This window comes from Callithrix jacchus, chromosome 8 (genome assembly GCF_049354715.1).
Source record: "Callithrix jacchus isolate 240 chromosome 8, calJac240_pri, whole genome shotgun sequence".
Lineage (NCBI taxonomy): Eukaryota > Metazoa > Chordata > Mammalia > Primates > Cebidae > Callithrix > Callithrix jacchus.
The window spans coordinates 39,028,113-39,042,349 of record NC_133509.1 but is presented as its reverse complement, the minus strand read 5'-3'; the positions used below and the strand labels follow the sequence as shown (position 1 = coordinate 39,042,349).

Here is a 14,237-nt window from a genome sequence, read left to right as displayed (position 1 = left end):
AATGAAAAAGGAAGATGCTTTTCCTGTGCCTCTCAACAGGCTTTTGTGCCTGTAATTCTGTCCTTCCATTTCTCTAGCACTCATTACTGTCACATGTAACTCTGAAAAGGGACTTCCAGAGATGGAAAAAAGATGCTTAAGCTATAGGAGTTTCAGAATAAAGGACCAAGCTGTTCTAAAGATCTTTAATTTCCAGTGAGGGCTGAAATATGACTTGAGTTATTCAATTAGCATTTCCCAAGAAGCCACAGGATTATAGTTTTTCTCTCGGAGGCTAAACTAAGTGAACGTGAGTCACGCTTGTATCTGGGGTTCCTGAGGGGAGCTTCTTTCTTACCATCTCACACCCGTTCACATACTCACATAACCACAGCAAACTCACATTGCACTCCTAATGCAAGGCAGGTAATGAGAAGGAGGTGAGGGAAATATTGCTGAAAAGGGCTAGGCTTCCTACAACCTGATACAAACTGTGCAGGGTTTGTCAACCCCAGCCGCCTCCCCAGGGACTGGGACCATCAACTGAGAGGTCCAGCAAAAGCTTCAGGTGGCTTCAAGTTCTCATGGTAATGTTTTAAAGTCAGAGGGGATGGTTCTGGCACTCCACAACATACAGTTGGGCCACCACACCTGTACTTCTGATAACAGAACTCTATTAATTAGCAAGGTCTTTTCCCTTCCTCCCCCTGCTCTTTTAAAAACTAATGGGAATAAGAAAAACATCTCTGGCTCTGGTTCAAAGTACCACATGTTTCTAATTACCCAAGTCCTAGTTATTTTCCATGGCTCTATTTCTATGGAGATACTGAAAATACTGTTTTTCATAATCATATTACAATGGGTTTTCAGCTCATTAAAAACATCTGGTGAAAGTAAACTAACATGTATTTTTATAACATCATGTGTTCCTAGGTGTTCATGCTGCCATGGGCCTCCAGTAGCACGCGTGCTCGTTGTGTGTGCGGCTCTGCTGAGCAGCCGGCCTACCTGTGAGGCAGATGCCCTTGGTGCTGTTGCACAGGTCCACCATCACTCGGATCTGCAGGGGAGAGAGGGTCATCAGAGGAGACAGTAGGCAGTGGGCCCTGGGCTCACCCTTTATTCACATGAGCAGAAAGCAGTCATAGATAGTCACCAAGTAGCTTCAGGAGAACACACAGTTCAAGGAAAATGCAGTGATGTCCCACATCGTGACAATGCAGTCAACCACAGATTGTACACAATGGTGATTTCATAAGATTACAGTGGAGCTGAAATCCTCACTTGTGCAGTCATGAGAGAATGTCTTGGTGTAATGCGTGACTTTGTGTTTGTGGTGCTGCTGGTATAAACAAACCTACCACACTGCAGAGTGTAGAAAGCATAGCACGCATAATTTCGTATGGCACATCATACTTGATAACAAATGACTATTACTGCTTTATGCACTTACTGTATTATACTTTAAAAAGTCTTTTTAAAAAGTTTCCAGCTGCCCATCTTGACTTCGCCATATTTTGTACTGTTATTTTAGAGTGTACTCCTACTTAGAAGAAAAAAGTTAACCGTAAAACAGCCTCAGGCAGGTCTTCAGGAGGTATGCCAGAAGAAGGCACTGTTATCAAAGGAGATGACAGCTCCGTGCATGTTACTGCCCCTGGAGACCCTCCAGTGGGACAGGATGTGGAGGTGGGATACAGTGATACAGACGAGCCTGACCCTGTGTAGGCCTACGCTAATGTGTGAGTTTGTGTCTTCATTTTTAACAAAAAAGCTTAAAAAGTAAAAACAAACAAAAAGCACCAAATTTTAGAAATAGAAAAAAGCTGACACCGTAAGGATATAAAGTATTTTTGTACATCCATACAATGTATTTGTGTTTTAAGTGTTATTATGAGTCAAAAAGTGAAAAGAAACTTAAATTTTACAAAGTAAACAAGTCGCAGTAAGCCAAGGTTAATTTATTGAAGGAAGAAAAATATTTTAAAATAAAGTTGCCCAAGTATACAGTGTTTATAGAGAATACCATGGGGTACAGTCATGTCCTGGGCCTTCACATTGACTCACCACTCACTCACTCACTGACTCGCCCAGAGCAACCCCAGTCCTGTAAGCTCCATTCCTGGTAAGTGTTCTATACAGGTGAGCCATTTTAAATCGTTCATACTATTGTTTTACTGTACCTTTTCTATGCTTAGATACACAACTATTTACCATTGTGTTACTGTTGCCTACAGCATTCAGTACTCTAACACGTTGTATAGGTTTGTAGTCAAGAGCAACAGGCTCCCTCAGAGAGCCGAGGTGCGTTGTGGGCTACAGCATCTAGTTTCGTGCAGGCCCATGCCATAATGTTTACACAATAATTGCCTAATGACACATTTCTTAGAATGTATCCCTGTCGTTACATGACATATGACTGTAGTTAACATAAAGCTTAAAAGATGTAAGAATATTTGCTATCAGCAGCTTATCTATCAACATTATCAACAGAAATTCCTTGAATTTCTGTGAAATTCTGGCAGAGGATAATAAGGGAATTGCCAAATCCAACTTCCACCTCTGTAATGCGTCAGCCCCCACAGCATCTGAAGGGCTCAATTTGTGGGCCTGAATAGAAGGGGTGGTAAGCCTAGTGGTGGGATGAGCACAGATGAGGTACTTAGCCTCTTGGAATTTTAGTCTCCTCCTCTGAATAATACAAGCACCTGGCCTTGAGGATTGTACCTGCTCAGTACCCGGGATGTGGAAATTGCCCCTGGGTGGCAGTAATTCTCATGTCATGTGGACACTCCCCACTGGATGACCACCTGTGGTGGATGGTCACTGCAGCATGTCATTAGTCTGATGTTTTGAAAACCAGTGGAAAACATCTGGCTGCCCCACACCCACTGGATATCTCTTCCCATTTTCAACACTGTTTCAATGAGCTTCAGAAAAAACAAATCTGATTGGGCTAAATTCTTAGGCTGATACTGAAAGATCTCTAGGATAAATGAAAAAATGCAAATATAGAACAGCACATATAACATACTTTTGTTTATGTAAAATAGTGGTGCACATAGACATGCTTCTATATGCTTCTCTCTTGCTGCTTTTAAGATACTCTCTGTCTTTCCAGAATATTTCTGGAGATAGATCTAGGAAACCTCAAGTGAGGGGAAAATGGAGGGCCAGGGTGGAAGGGACCTGTACTAAACATGATACACCTTTGTCTTTTCCAAAATTTCACTGATTACTCTTTGCACTAAACTATTTTTCAAAATACCGTGTTTTGATATGAAGGGAAAATGATTTTGTCTTAAATCTAGATTTATTCTGTTTGTTAGGAGATCCAGAAGAAAACTTATACTGTATTTACTTTTTGTCAAGTATGTCAACTGCTATTTATTGACTGCTTTAGACACTCATTGTGAAATATATCATACATATCACACACAAAGAAAATGTGGGCCTGGTGTGGTGGATCATGTCTGTAATCCCAATGCTTGGTAGGCCAAGTGGGAAGATTGATTTGAGTTCAACCAACCTGGGCAACATAGTAAGACACTTTCTCTACAAAAAAATTAAAAATTAGCTGGATGTAGTGGCATGCACCTATAATCCCAGCTACTTGGGAGGCTGAGGTGGGAGGATTGTTTGAACCCTGGAGGCTGCAGTGAGCAGTGATCCCACCACTGCACTCCAGCCTGGGTGACAGAACAAGACCCTGTCTCCAAAAAAATAAAAATAAAAAAAAAATTAAAAAAAATGTGTACAGATAATTTAATGATGGATAATATGACAAACATATATATGAAATGAAATGGAAGCTTATCAATGCCTTGGAAGCCTTCCAATGTCCCCTCATCCCCAACAGCTCTCTGAGTTGGAGTACTCTGGGCAGTATTACTCTCCATTTTATTCAGATAAGAAAATAGAGATTTAGAGAGATGGCATCATTTACTCAAAATCACACAGCTTGCTGATAGGAGAATGGGACCCAGCTCCAGGTTTCCTGATTCCAGGTCCATTCTACTTTCTATTATGCCTCTGGTGATTATCTTAACCTCACCAGATAGAAAAAAAAAAATGATTTACCGCTTTTAGTCTTTTTCACAAATGAATGCAATCAGCTGCACTAGGAACAAAATTTATTGTCTTTAAAAATGTGTAATTGCCCATTGAGAGGTCAAGAAAAGACTTCACAATGGCTTCATTTGCTGCCTGGGGGATCACAGCAGAAGGGGTCATTGGAAACAACAGAAGCATCAATAGGGAAATCAACCTTTCTCTTTGGTACTCATCACTGATCTGGGGCAGGTGCAGCTTTGTAAAAACTAAGAAGTTTTCATTTCCTGACCTTTGGTTTCATTTGTATGCTAAATGTCAATTTCGATATTTACCAGTAAATTATGTTCATCTTTACTAGAGAATAGTCTTTTAGTCAATTTCGGCTGCATATATAAGATTGTATTGAGATGAAACAGATGGTACGAAAAGGTGCAGCCAGAAAGTTAGAAACCTTTTTTTCTGGTCATAATGATTAAAAATTGGAATGAAAATAAGAAAACTCCCAATTGCAAGTCACAAAAATCTAGATGGTAAAATTAAGGAGTCATATTTGGCATAAGGGGCCACTTAAAACTTGAGGTAGGTTTAGAGAAGGTTGAAGCTGGAAGAGTCCTTAGAGGGCATTGTCTTGGGGTCCTGGGCATGACCCATTCATGTTGTGGCCCTGCCCCCACCTTGGAGGGCATCTCCCACTGCTCTCCCCCTCCCCTGCCCATCACTGTCACTCTGTTCCAGTCTCATTGGCCTTGTTGCCGGTCTTGGCTGTGCCTAGTGTGCTGTGCCCTGCATCTTTACCTGGTGGGCTTCACTGATACCTCAAGTCAGGCTTTCCCCGGCTCCCAACTGAAGGGAGCCCAGGCACCCACTCCCCATCACCTCAACTGGCCTTTTGTCTTTGTAGCACTTATGATTATCCAGTACAGGTGACCTTGAATAACAGGTTTGCACTATGCCCACTTGTACACGAATTTTTATCAGTAAATACAGTCAGTTCTCCATATACACAGGTTCTGCATCTGCAACCATCCACAGTATTCAAGGGATGCAAAACTCTCAGAAAAGGATGGCTGACTTTTCATATACATGGGATCCACAGGGCCAGCGTCAGGACTTGAGAGTGTACAGATTTTGGTATTCACAGGGGTTCTGGGCCCAGTCCCCCACGGATACTGAGGAACAACTGTATTATCTCGCTTACATATTTATTACCTACTCCTGCTCCTCAGAGAAAGGAAGCATCCTGAGAGCAGGAAAGCTTCTTCTTTGTTTTGTCTGCATCTCCTGTACTATGATTTGAATACGTCCTCTCAAACGCATGTGTTGGAAACATAATCCCCAACATAAGTGTTGGGAGTTGGAACCTAAAGGAAGACTTATAGGTCTGCAGAACTCCACCTTCATAAATGGATTAATGCTGATTGTAAGAGGGCTTGAGTTCACTCCCTTGCCCTTTGCCTTCTGCTGTGGAATGATGAAGGAAGAAGGCCTTCTCTAGATTCTGGTTCCTCAATCTTGGACTTCCCAGCCTCCAGAATTATGAGAAATAAATTTCTATTCATTACAAATTACCCAATCTATGGTTTTCCATTAGAGCAGCACAAAAGAGACTAAGGTACCCTGTGTCTAGAATAGTGACTGGCCTCAGGCCTTGAATTTCTCTGCTGAGGAGAAGTGGTTCAAGCGGGAAAGCACATCAACTGTCTCCAAGGGAGAGTTTCCCTGAGAGAAGCTGACAATGATTGCTAATCAGTTCATGACAGGAGCGTCTGGCAGTGCTGGGGAGAGGGTGGGTGAGGCACAGGTAAAAAAAGTCCAACCCAGCCACACTAGCATGGAGGACGGACTTTGTGGGAACGATGGGCTGTCAACCTGAGAGCAAAATAATAAAAACAGGACCCCCAAGAACTCAGGATGAAGGCACCATTGGCTGTAAGCATCAGTGAAGAGTGAGAATTATCTGCCAGAAGAAACACTGGGGCCCATCAGGCTTCATCTCCCAGGTGGGAAGATCAATGAAGCAATGGACAGGGACATATTACATTGTGTGGGGACTTGTTTTCAGCACTGAATGTATGGTAGCTGCTATGGTTTGAATGTTCCTTCCAAAACTCATGTTGAAACTTAATCCTGAACATGGCAGTATTGAGAAATGGGGCCTTTTAAGAGGTTACTGGATCATGAGGGCTCTGTCCTCAAGTATGGATTAATAATTTATTCATGGATTAATGGTTATCAGGGTAGGGGAACTGGTGGCTTCATATGAAGAGGAAGAAAGTCCTGAGCAAATACATGTCAATCCCTTGCCATGTGATACTCTGTCCCACTTGGGACTCCTCAGACAATCCTCACCAACAAGAAGGCTGTCACCAGATGCAGCCCATCAACCCTAGACTTCTCAGCCTCTATCACCCTAAAAAATAGATTCCTGGCCAGGTGCGGTGGCTCATCTGCATAGTCCCAGCACTTTGGGAGCCCAAGGTAGGCAGGTCACCTGAGGTCAGGAGTTCACATGATGAAACTCCGTCTCAAAATACAAAAAAAATTAGCTGGGTGTGGTGCCGTGCTCCTGTAATCCCAGCTACCTGGGAGGCTGAGGCAGGAGAATCACTTGAACCAGTGAGGTGGAGGTTGCAGTGAGCTGAGATCAAGCCATTGCACTCCAGCTTGAACAACGGAGTGAGACTCCATCTCAGGGAAACAAACAACAAACAAACAAACAGACATCTTTTTCTTATAAATTGTCCAGTTTCAGGTATTCTGTTATAATAAACAGAAAGTGGACTAACACAATAGTGATAGGGGAAAAGATAGCACAAATGGGCCCTGATGGTAGCCTGCCCAGATTTCCCAGTTGTTTTCTCTGAAAAGGGAACTATTCTCATTGGATTAGTAGAACTCTTGGGGATCTCAGCCAAGGAAGAGGCCCCAGGAGAAAAATAACAGACTTCTTGCTAACCTGGCATCAGACAGCTTGAGCTTGTTTTAATTCAAACTAGATAGAGATGGGACATAATTTGGCAGTATCTGTTAAAAAAAAATGCTACAAATTAGGAATCCCACTTGGAAGAGCATGCAGTGATATCTGGACCAAAATGCTCAGTGCAACATTGGTGACAGAACACACAAAGCACCTAAAGGTTCATCAATAAAGGTCTTGTTGAACAAATTTCAAAGGTTGAGGAAGATCTATATGTACTATTGGAAAGACAGCCTTGGCATGGTGTTAAGTGACAAAGCAAAGTACAGCCCAAGCCACACAATGCAACACAACTTTTTGGTTGAAAAGATTACCTAGATGTTTCTGTATAAGTACACAGAAAAGCTGGGAAGGCCACGAACCCAACCAACTGATACTCTTCCCCCTAGAGACTGAGGCTAGGAGATAAGAAGAGAGTATTTTTATTTCTATTTTTTGAGATAAAGTCTCGCTTTGTTGCCCATGCTGGAGTGCAGTGGCACCAACTTGACTCACTGCAACCTCTGTCTCCCAGGTTCAAGTGATTCTCCTGCCTCAGCCTCCCAAGTAGCTAGGACTACAGGCACCCACCACACCTCACTAATTTTTGTATTTTTAATAGAGGCAAGATTTCACCATGTTGGCCAGGCTGGTCTTGAACTCCTGATCTCAGGTATCTGCCCACCTTGGCCTCCCAAAGTGCTGGGATTACAGGTATGAGCCACTGGACCTGGCAGATTGTTTTTTTTTTTAAATTTTTTCTACTTTTAGTTTACATGGTTGTAAAGGTGTGTTAGAATAATAGGTGATTTTTATTTTGCTGTGTTTTTAGTAATCCAGAGAATGTAAAGTATGTAAGTATGTGTGAACGCAAATATCAAATTCTCACAATTACTCCCATCACTCGAAATTACTCGGCCCAATTTCTGTTGTTTCTAGACAAATGAACAGAATGAACTAGAACTCTTGTCCAGTCCAGTGATTTTCAAATTGTTCATCAGCTATTAGACTTTTCTTTTTCTTATATATGTACCAAATCCCAAAATATAAAGCAAATAAAAAGCTGCCCTGGGTAAATGGGTGGGGTTGACCTCAGTTATTTGTCTGTAAAATGAGAGGGTTGGACTCAAAAGATGATTTTCAGACTCTGCTCCCATCAGAGGATACTGGGTAGGAGGTGGTGAGAAATACTCAGAGGATGTGGGGAGGAGGGATGAGAAAGCTGATGTCCAGAGAAGCCATGGAGTAGCGGGATTAGGATTACCCAGCTGGCTTCCAGAGCTGAGACATTTCCACTTTATCTAGTTTTTCTTTATTTTTTTGGAGACAGTGGTTTGCTCTGTTACCAAGTCTGGAGTGCAGTGACATGAATGTGGCTCACTGCAGCTTTAACCTCTCAGGCTCAAGAGATCCTCCTGCCTCAGCCTCCCAAGTAGCTTGGACTACAGGCGTGTGCCACCATGCCTGACTAATTTATTTATTTTGTAGCGATAGGATCTTTCTGTGTTATCTAGGCTTGTCTCAAACTCCTTGGCTCAAGTAATCCTCCTGTGTCAGCCTCCAAAGTGCTGGGATTATAGATGTGAGCCACTGCTAATTTTTCATACTGCTCAGCCTTTGCAAAAGGAATTGTCTGAATTCAACTTGAAACACTGATTTTTTTGCTTTAGTGTACTTTGCATATAAATAGGATATTAAACTTTTATGAATAGATGTGTGATTTTAAATGTGTCAATTTCTGTGTGTAGGTGAAAAGCTTATTAAATCAAAACCATGCCTTTCTCATCAGAATGAATAGAGCTAAACGTGGTAAGTTGCTACTGCTCAATGGAACTTGAAACCTCACAGTGTTTGGCTGGCTGCTCTCTTGAACTCCCTTTCTCTTACCTTTTACTCTCAGGATGAATTCATGCAGAAGTAAGGGAGCAAACCTGCTCATTATCATCAGCTACTCTGGTTTGTGTGTTGCTAAAACAATGAGGCCTGTCATAGTTTCTCTGAAATTCTCCAAGCACAGGCTAGCTGGAACACTATTTAAATGCTAAGTTATCTTCCAGGTCTGACCCATTTTGTAACTTAAATTCCATCTCTTTTAGACAACTGAATACTCTGTATGACTCTCCTTAATTATGCAAACTGCTGTTATTATGTGCACACAAACAATCCTGTTAGAAAAAGCTCCAGGAGCTGATAATTCACCTTATCATTGGCTGATATTGCTTGGGCTGGAGAGATGGGGCCATGAATGTGGTGGTCCACCTGCTTGTCACTGGAGGGTTAGACCACAGATGTTGGAAGAAGCCTTCAAGGGATCTGAAGCTGGGGTCAGATACCCTGGACTCATTTCTTGGAAAGGCAGGAGTTTGCATAGGGACCAAGACAAGGTGAGGACACTGCAAACACCAATGGGAATGTGGGTCTTGCCTTTGTTAAATGTAAATTTAAAAAAATGGAGGCCACAGTTTAATATCCAAGGTCAATGACTCATAGCCGCATAACCAAGACTTAACTCTTACTGATTCCTTGCCCCTCAAAACATAAACGCTCAAGATAAACAAAATGCTCAGTAAACTTTTCATCTTATCAACATGATTCAATGAAATTAAACCAATCGACTACAGGTAAATCAGCTTAAATAAACATATGCCTTAGAAAGAATAAATGACATCCAATCCTGAAACAGGCCAAAATGCTTCCTCCTCTATACTCTTGAAACTGAGCTGTAACTGCTATAAATTTGAGACTTTGTGCCACTTTCCAGTTTGAGGTCTCTTAGTTCATGAACTTTTCTCTATATATACAATAAACTCTTAAAATCCTAACTTAACCTCATTTTGATACCTCATATGCAGCTTCTTAGAAACCCAACAGTGGAATTCTGGGGTGTGACTCCTAGACCCCAACTGCTATTGGGCTGCAGGTGTTTAATAGCTCAAGTGAGCCTGTTCAGCCATCTTCTGCCATCCCACATTAGCAACCTGGGGGGCAAGTGTTCCTGTCAGTTCGTCCTGCCAGGAATCTGCAGAGTCCAGCAGACTCTTGCTCAGCCTTCCCCAAAGAGCCCAGTTCCTACTGACTGCCCCTTTCTGAGCCCAGTGTGGCCAGTCACTGGCTCACTTTTTTGCCGTTATGCTGGCTTCTCAACTAGGCTCTGAATGGTAGAAACTATTTTGTCCTTTTTCTGTTTGCCACATTCAATCATCCATTTCCTTTTTCAGCACTAGAATGGCACCGAGCACAAAGTAGGTACTCAAAAAAGACTTCCATATTCATTACTTGCTCAACTGGAAGGGAAATGTGCTCCCCAACCAATGATATTATTCCTTTCAGACAGGCAGTCACTTTGTTTCCAGGAACTGAAAACCTCTCATGGGTTACATGCTTCTCTTTGTGCCTGCTTGTTTAGGATAATTTGATTTTTGTAGGCACTCCACTAATCCCTAGAAAACAGGACTTTGGAGATGCTAGGGTTATCTAGTCAGGGTTCCTGAGACATGGCTAGACCACTCCTGTCTCTATCAACATCACAGCAAAACCAGAGACCATTGATGTGGCCTGGTTTGTAGGGCAATAGGACACAAGCCTTTCAACTATCTTGAGTCAGGGCACTTGCGTGAGGTTCTGCACCCAGGGCTGGTCAGGACTGGGTCAGGCAGGTTGACATTGGGGTGCTGACATGTAAAGGAGGCTAAGACATCACTGAAAATGCAATGCCATGGGGAAGGCATGATATCCTACAGATCTTCCTGCTTTGCTCAGTGGATTAGGACAGCAATGGAGGCCAGCCTGCCTTTCAAGGGGTAGGGCTTATTCTCAAGTCATTTGTTTTGCTGAGTAGAGTCTGCAGAGCTGAACTGAATTGGTGGAGACTGGGTGGAGCCTGCAGCAGTGCTCCTTCCCACCCTGCCTCCATCATTGTCCCGATTCTCTAATAATATCTGTGACAAATAATTACTAGTGTTGGTTTTCAAACCAAATGGGTGGACTTCACTCCACCCACAAGCCTTGGGCAGGCCTCTCACATGCAAGGGCTATGGGAATCACAGGAGCTGGGGCTCTGCTCAGGATTCCTCAGCAATCTCAGTTGGAAGGGGCAGTTCCAGCAAATGCCTGCGCGCCAATGTCTCTGGCAAAATTACTTTCAGTTGAAATCAGGGCTTTGGAGAAGCACTCCGTGTGACATTAACACTGGAAACATCTGAAAATGCATGGCTGAACTTCCCAAAAAAGTATTTCCTCCCCCAGGTGTGCGTTTTCAGGATCTGAAGGCTGAATAAGCCAGCAGGGGTGGCAGATGGCCTGGGAGGTTCTTCTTCCTGACCACAGCAAGACCCTAGACAGATTCCCAGCCTCTCTGATGACATGGTGAATGCAATAGGAAAAGAGACGATATTTACCCAGGGAGTGGCTGTGAGGAGTTTTGCATGTTTGTGCTGTTATAGAAACACACTTGGTCTTGATTTAAATGTAAATCAATTCTGCTTTCTGAAAAAATCTTTAATTCATACTTCTTTTTTTTCAGACAGGGTCTTACTCTGTTGTCCAGGCTGCAGTGCAGGGGCAGCCTCTGCCTCCCAGGTTCCAGCAATTCTCCTGAGAAGGTGGGACCACAGGCCTGTGCCACCACGGCTGGCTAGGTTTTAGATTTAATGTAAAGATGGGATCTGCCTATGTTGCCCAGACTGATCTCAAACACCTGGGCTCAAGCAAGCCTGCCTCAGCCTCCCAAAGTGCTGGGATTACAGGTGTGAGCCACCTCGCTTCGTCAAATCCATGCTACTTTAATAAAGATATTCATGGAAGTCTAATCACCAGCTCAGTTTAAAAACTGAATTCAAAATGTAATCTGAGTAAATCTTACTAAGATTTATAGAAAGAGCCAGGCACAAACAGGTAAGTGCCTTAACCCACTAACTGTAAGTTGTTGTTGGTCATTATAACCACCGTCCTAAACCTTTCCCTTCTCCCACCTGGAGACCTACAGGCTCCATCAAGCCCCTGGTTTTCAGCCTTGCTCAGTCTTCAGTTCAAGCAACATCCACTCGGTAATGACGAGTCCTGTGCTTTTCCCTCGGTTGTTTACCTGGTTAGATAGTAGCTGCTGGCAGCAAGGCCTCCTTCTTGCATGAACTGGCTGACCCAGTTCCAGAACCAAAAGTCCTGGGCCACGCTCAGAGGTGGCCTCCGACCGTGTTCTCCCAATATGCCTATGCTTGGATCGTTCTTATTCCGGGTTAGGAACAGACAGACACACACACACACACACACACACACACACACACACACACACACTGACAACTTGACATTCTACCTGCTTAACTATCACAGCTGACCCCAAGATAGTTTTTTCCCAGTCATAAAAAAGGAAGCATCTATAAATCAACTTACTAATCTCACATCCTCGCCTATACGTTATTTTTAAGAAGTTGTTTGGTAGTGAATTGCCTATTTGTGAGTCCTGCAACTTTACAACTTATTCTGGACAATGGTTTCTTAAAGGGGACAGGCTCTTTTCATGTCTATGTTTTAAACACATACAAATGTAACAGAATAGCTTTCAACTGAAATTATGTATAATCATGAGAAAATGCAGGTGAATATTTATCTGATCTTGAGATCTTGAGGTAGGAAAGAACATTCTATACATAAAAGCAAAAGAAGAACCCATAAATAGATTTTATAGATTTGACTGCATGAAAATGAAAAATGTCCAATCCCTTCCCAAAATACCCATAAACAAAATTAAAATGTAGATAGCACCCTAGGCCAAAGGCGTAGTGTAAATAACGTGGACTTTGGAGGCAGACATACTCTGTCTGAATTCCAGCTCCTTCACTCACTGGCTGTGTGACCCTGCTTGGATGTTCAATCTCTCCAAGCCTCAATGACATGTCTGTAAAATGGGAATAATAATGATAACGACTACCTCACAGAGTTATTATCAGGATAAGATAAGGACCTTTTGAAACACATACCTAATGCTCTTACCGTAAAACCTGGCATGTTGTACGTTCTCATAAACATTATAATTGTTATTAAAGGAAAAGTATGGCAATGTGTACGATACACAAAAAGCTAATAACTTTCCTATATAAAAGAGCACTTGTAAATTAGTAAGAAAAAGATTAAAAACTCCAATTAAAAATAAGCAAAGAAAATTAACGAACAAATCTCATACAGTGAAAAAAATTCAAATCACCAATAAATATGTTAAAACACCTGCAGTCCCTTCTTGGTGTCAGTGGTCCAATCCATCCACAAGCTGGACTCTCCTCTTTTAAAAAAACTTCAAACTACCAAGACTCTAATAGTTTCCCCAGCCAGTCTGGCTTAATTGCAGGCTGCTGATTCTCTGTTTTAGAGTCATTTGTTGAAGTGCCAGATTCAAACTCGTATTTATCTTCTGTTGTTTTTGTGCTTCATTTGAGTTCTTATTTGACTGCGAAATAAACAGTAGGACATTTTTTGGCATGAAGTGGGAATGTGTAGTTTCTGGGATGGTCAGCCATGTGTAACTTACTCAAGGTTATTTATTTTCCTTGGTAATTAAAGGGTGCCTCACTGAGCTATAGCGCCCAGTAAGGTAAAATTCACAGTGTCTTGCAGCCAATAAAAATTACCAGATCTTCAACGAAGCAGGAAAACACAACCAATAATGAGGGAGAAGAGATCAATTAATTGAGACCCACTCAGAAATGATACAAAAAAATAAATAAATAAATTAGTAGACAAAGGCAATAAAATAGTTATTTTAACCATATTCCTATGTTGAAGAAGCTAGAGGAAAGATTGAACATGCTAGACAGAAATATAAAAAATATAAAAACCACCCAACTCAAAAATCTAAAAATGAAAACTACGACGTCTAATATGAAAGGTAAACTAGACTGGGTGTAGTGGCTCATACCTGTAATCCCAGCACTTCGGGAAGCCAAAGCAGGAGGATCACTTGAGCCCAGGAGTTCAAGGCTGCAGTGAGCTATGATTACGACACTACTATCCAGTCTGGGAGACAGAGCTAGATCCTGTCTTTAAAAAAACAAAATAAGTACACTGGACAGGCCCAAGGGCAGATTAAACATTACAGATGTAAGGTGAGTGAACTTGAAGACATAGCAGTAGAAACTAACTGAAATGAAACATGGAGAAGAAACACTTTTAAAAATGAGCGGAGTACCAGTGAGCTATGGGACAACTTCAAGGAGCCCAATACATGTGTAACTAGAGTCCAGTGCTGGCAGGGAGAGCA

At 42.2% G+C, this 14,237-nt stretch overlaps 1 protein-coding gene across 1 annotated transcript in view; it reads right to left on the bottom strand.

Annotated features, from left to right (window-relative positions):
- The window catches only part of GLDN (gliomedin), a 60,280-nt gene that overhangs the window by 30,198 nt on the left and 15,845 nt on the right, over window positions 1–14,237 (bottom strand). Inside the window, exon 2 of the mRNA XM_002753484.6 lies at window positions 988–1,039. Within this exon, the coding sequence (XP_002753530.1) occupies window positions 988–1,039 (52 nt within the window). The remainder of the gene's footprint in view (window positions 1–987; window positions 1,040–14,237) is intronic.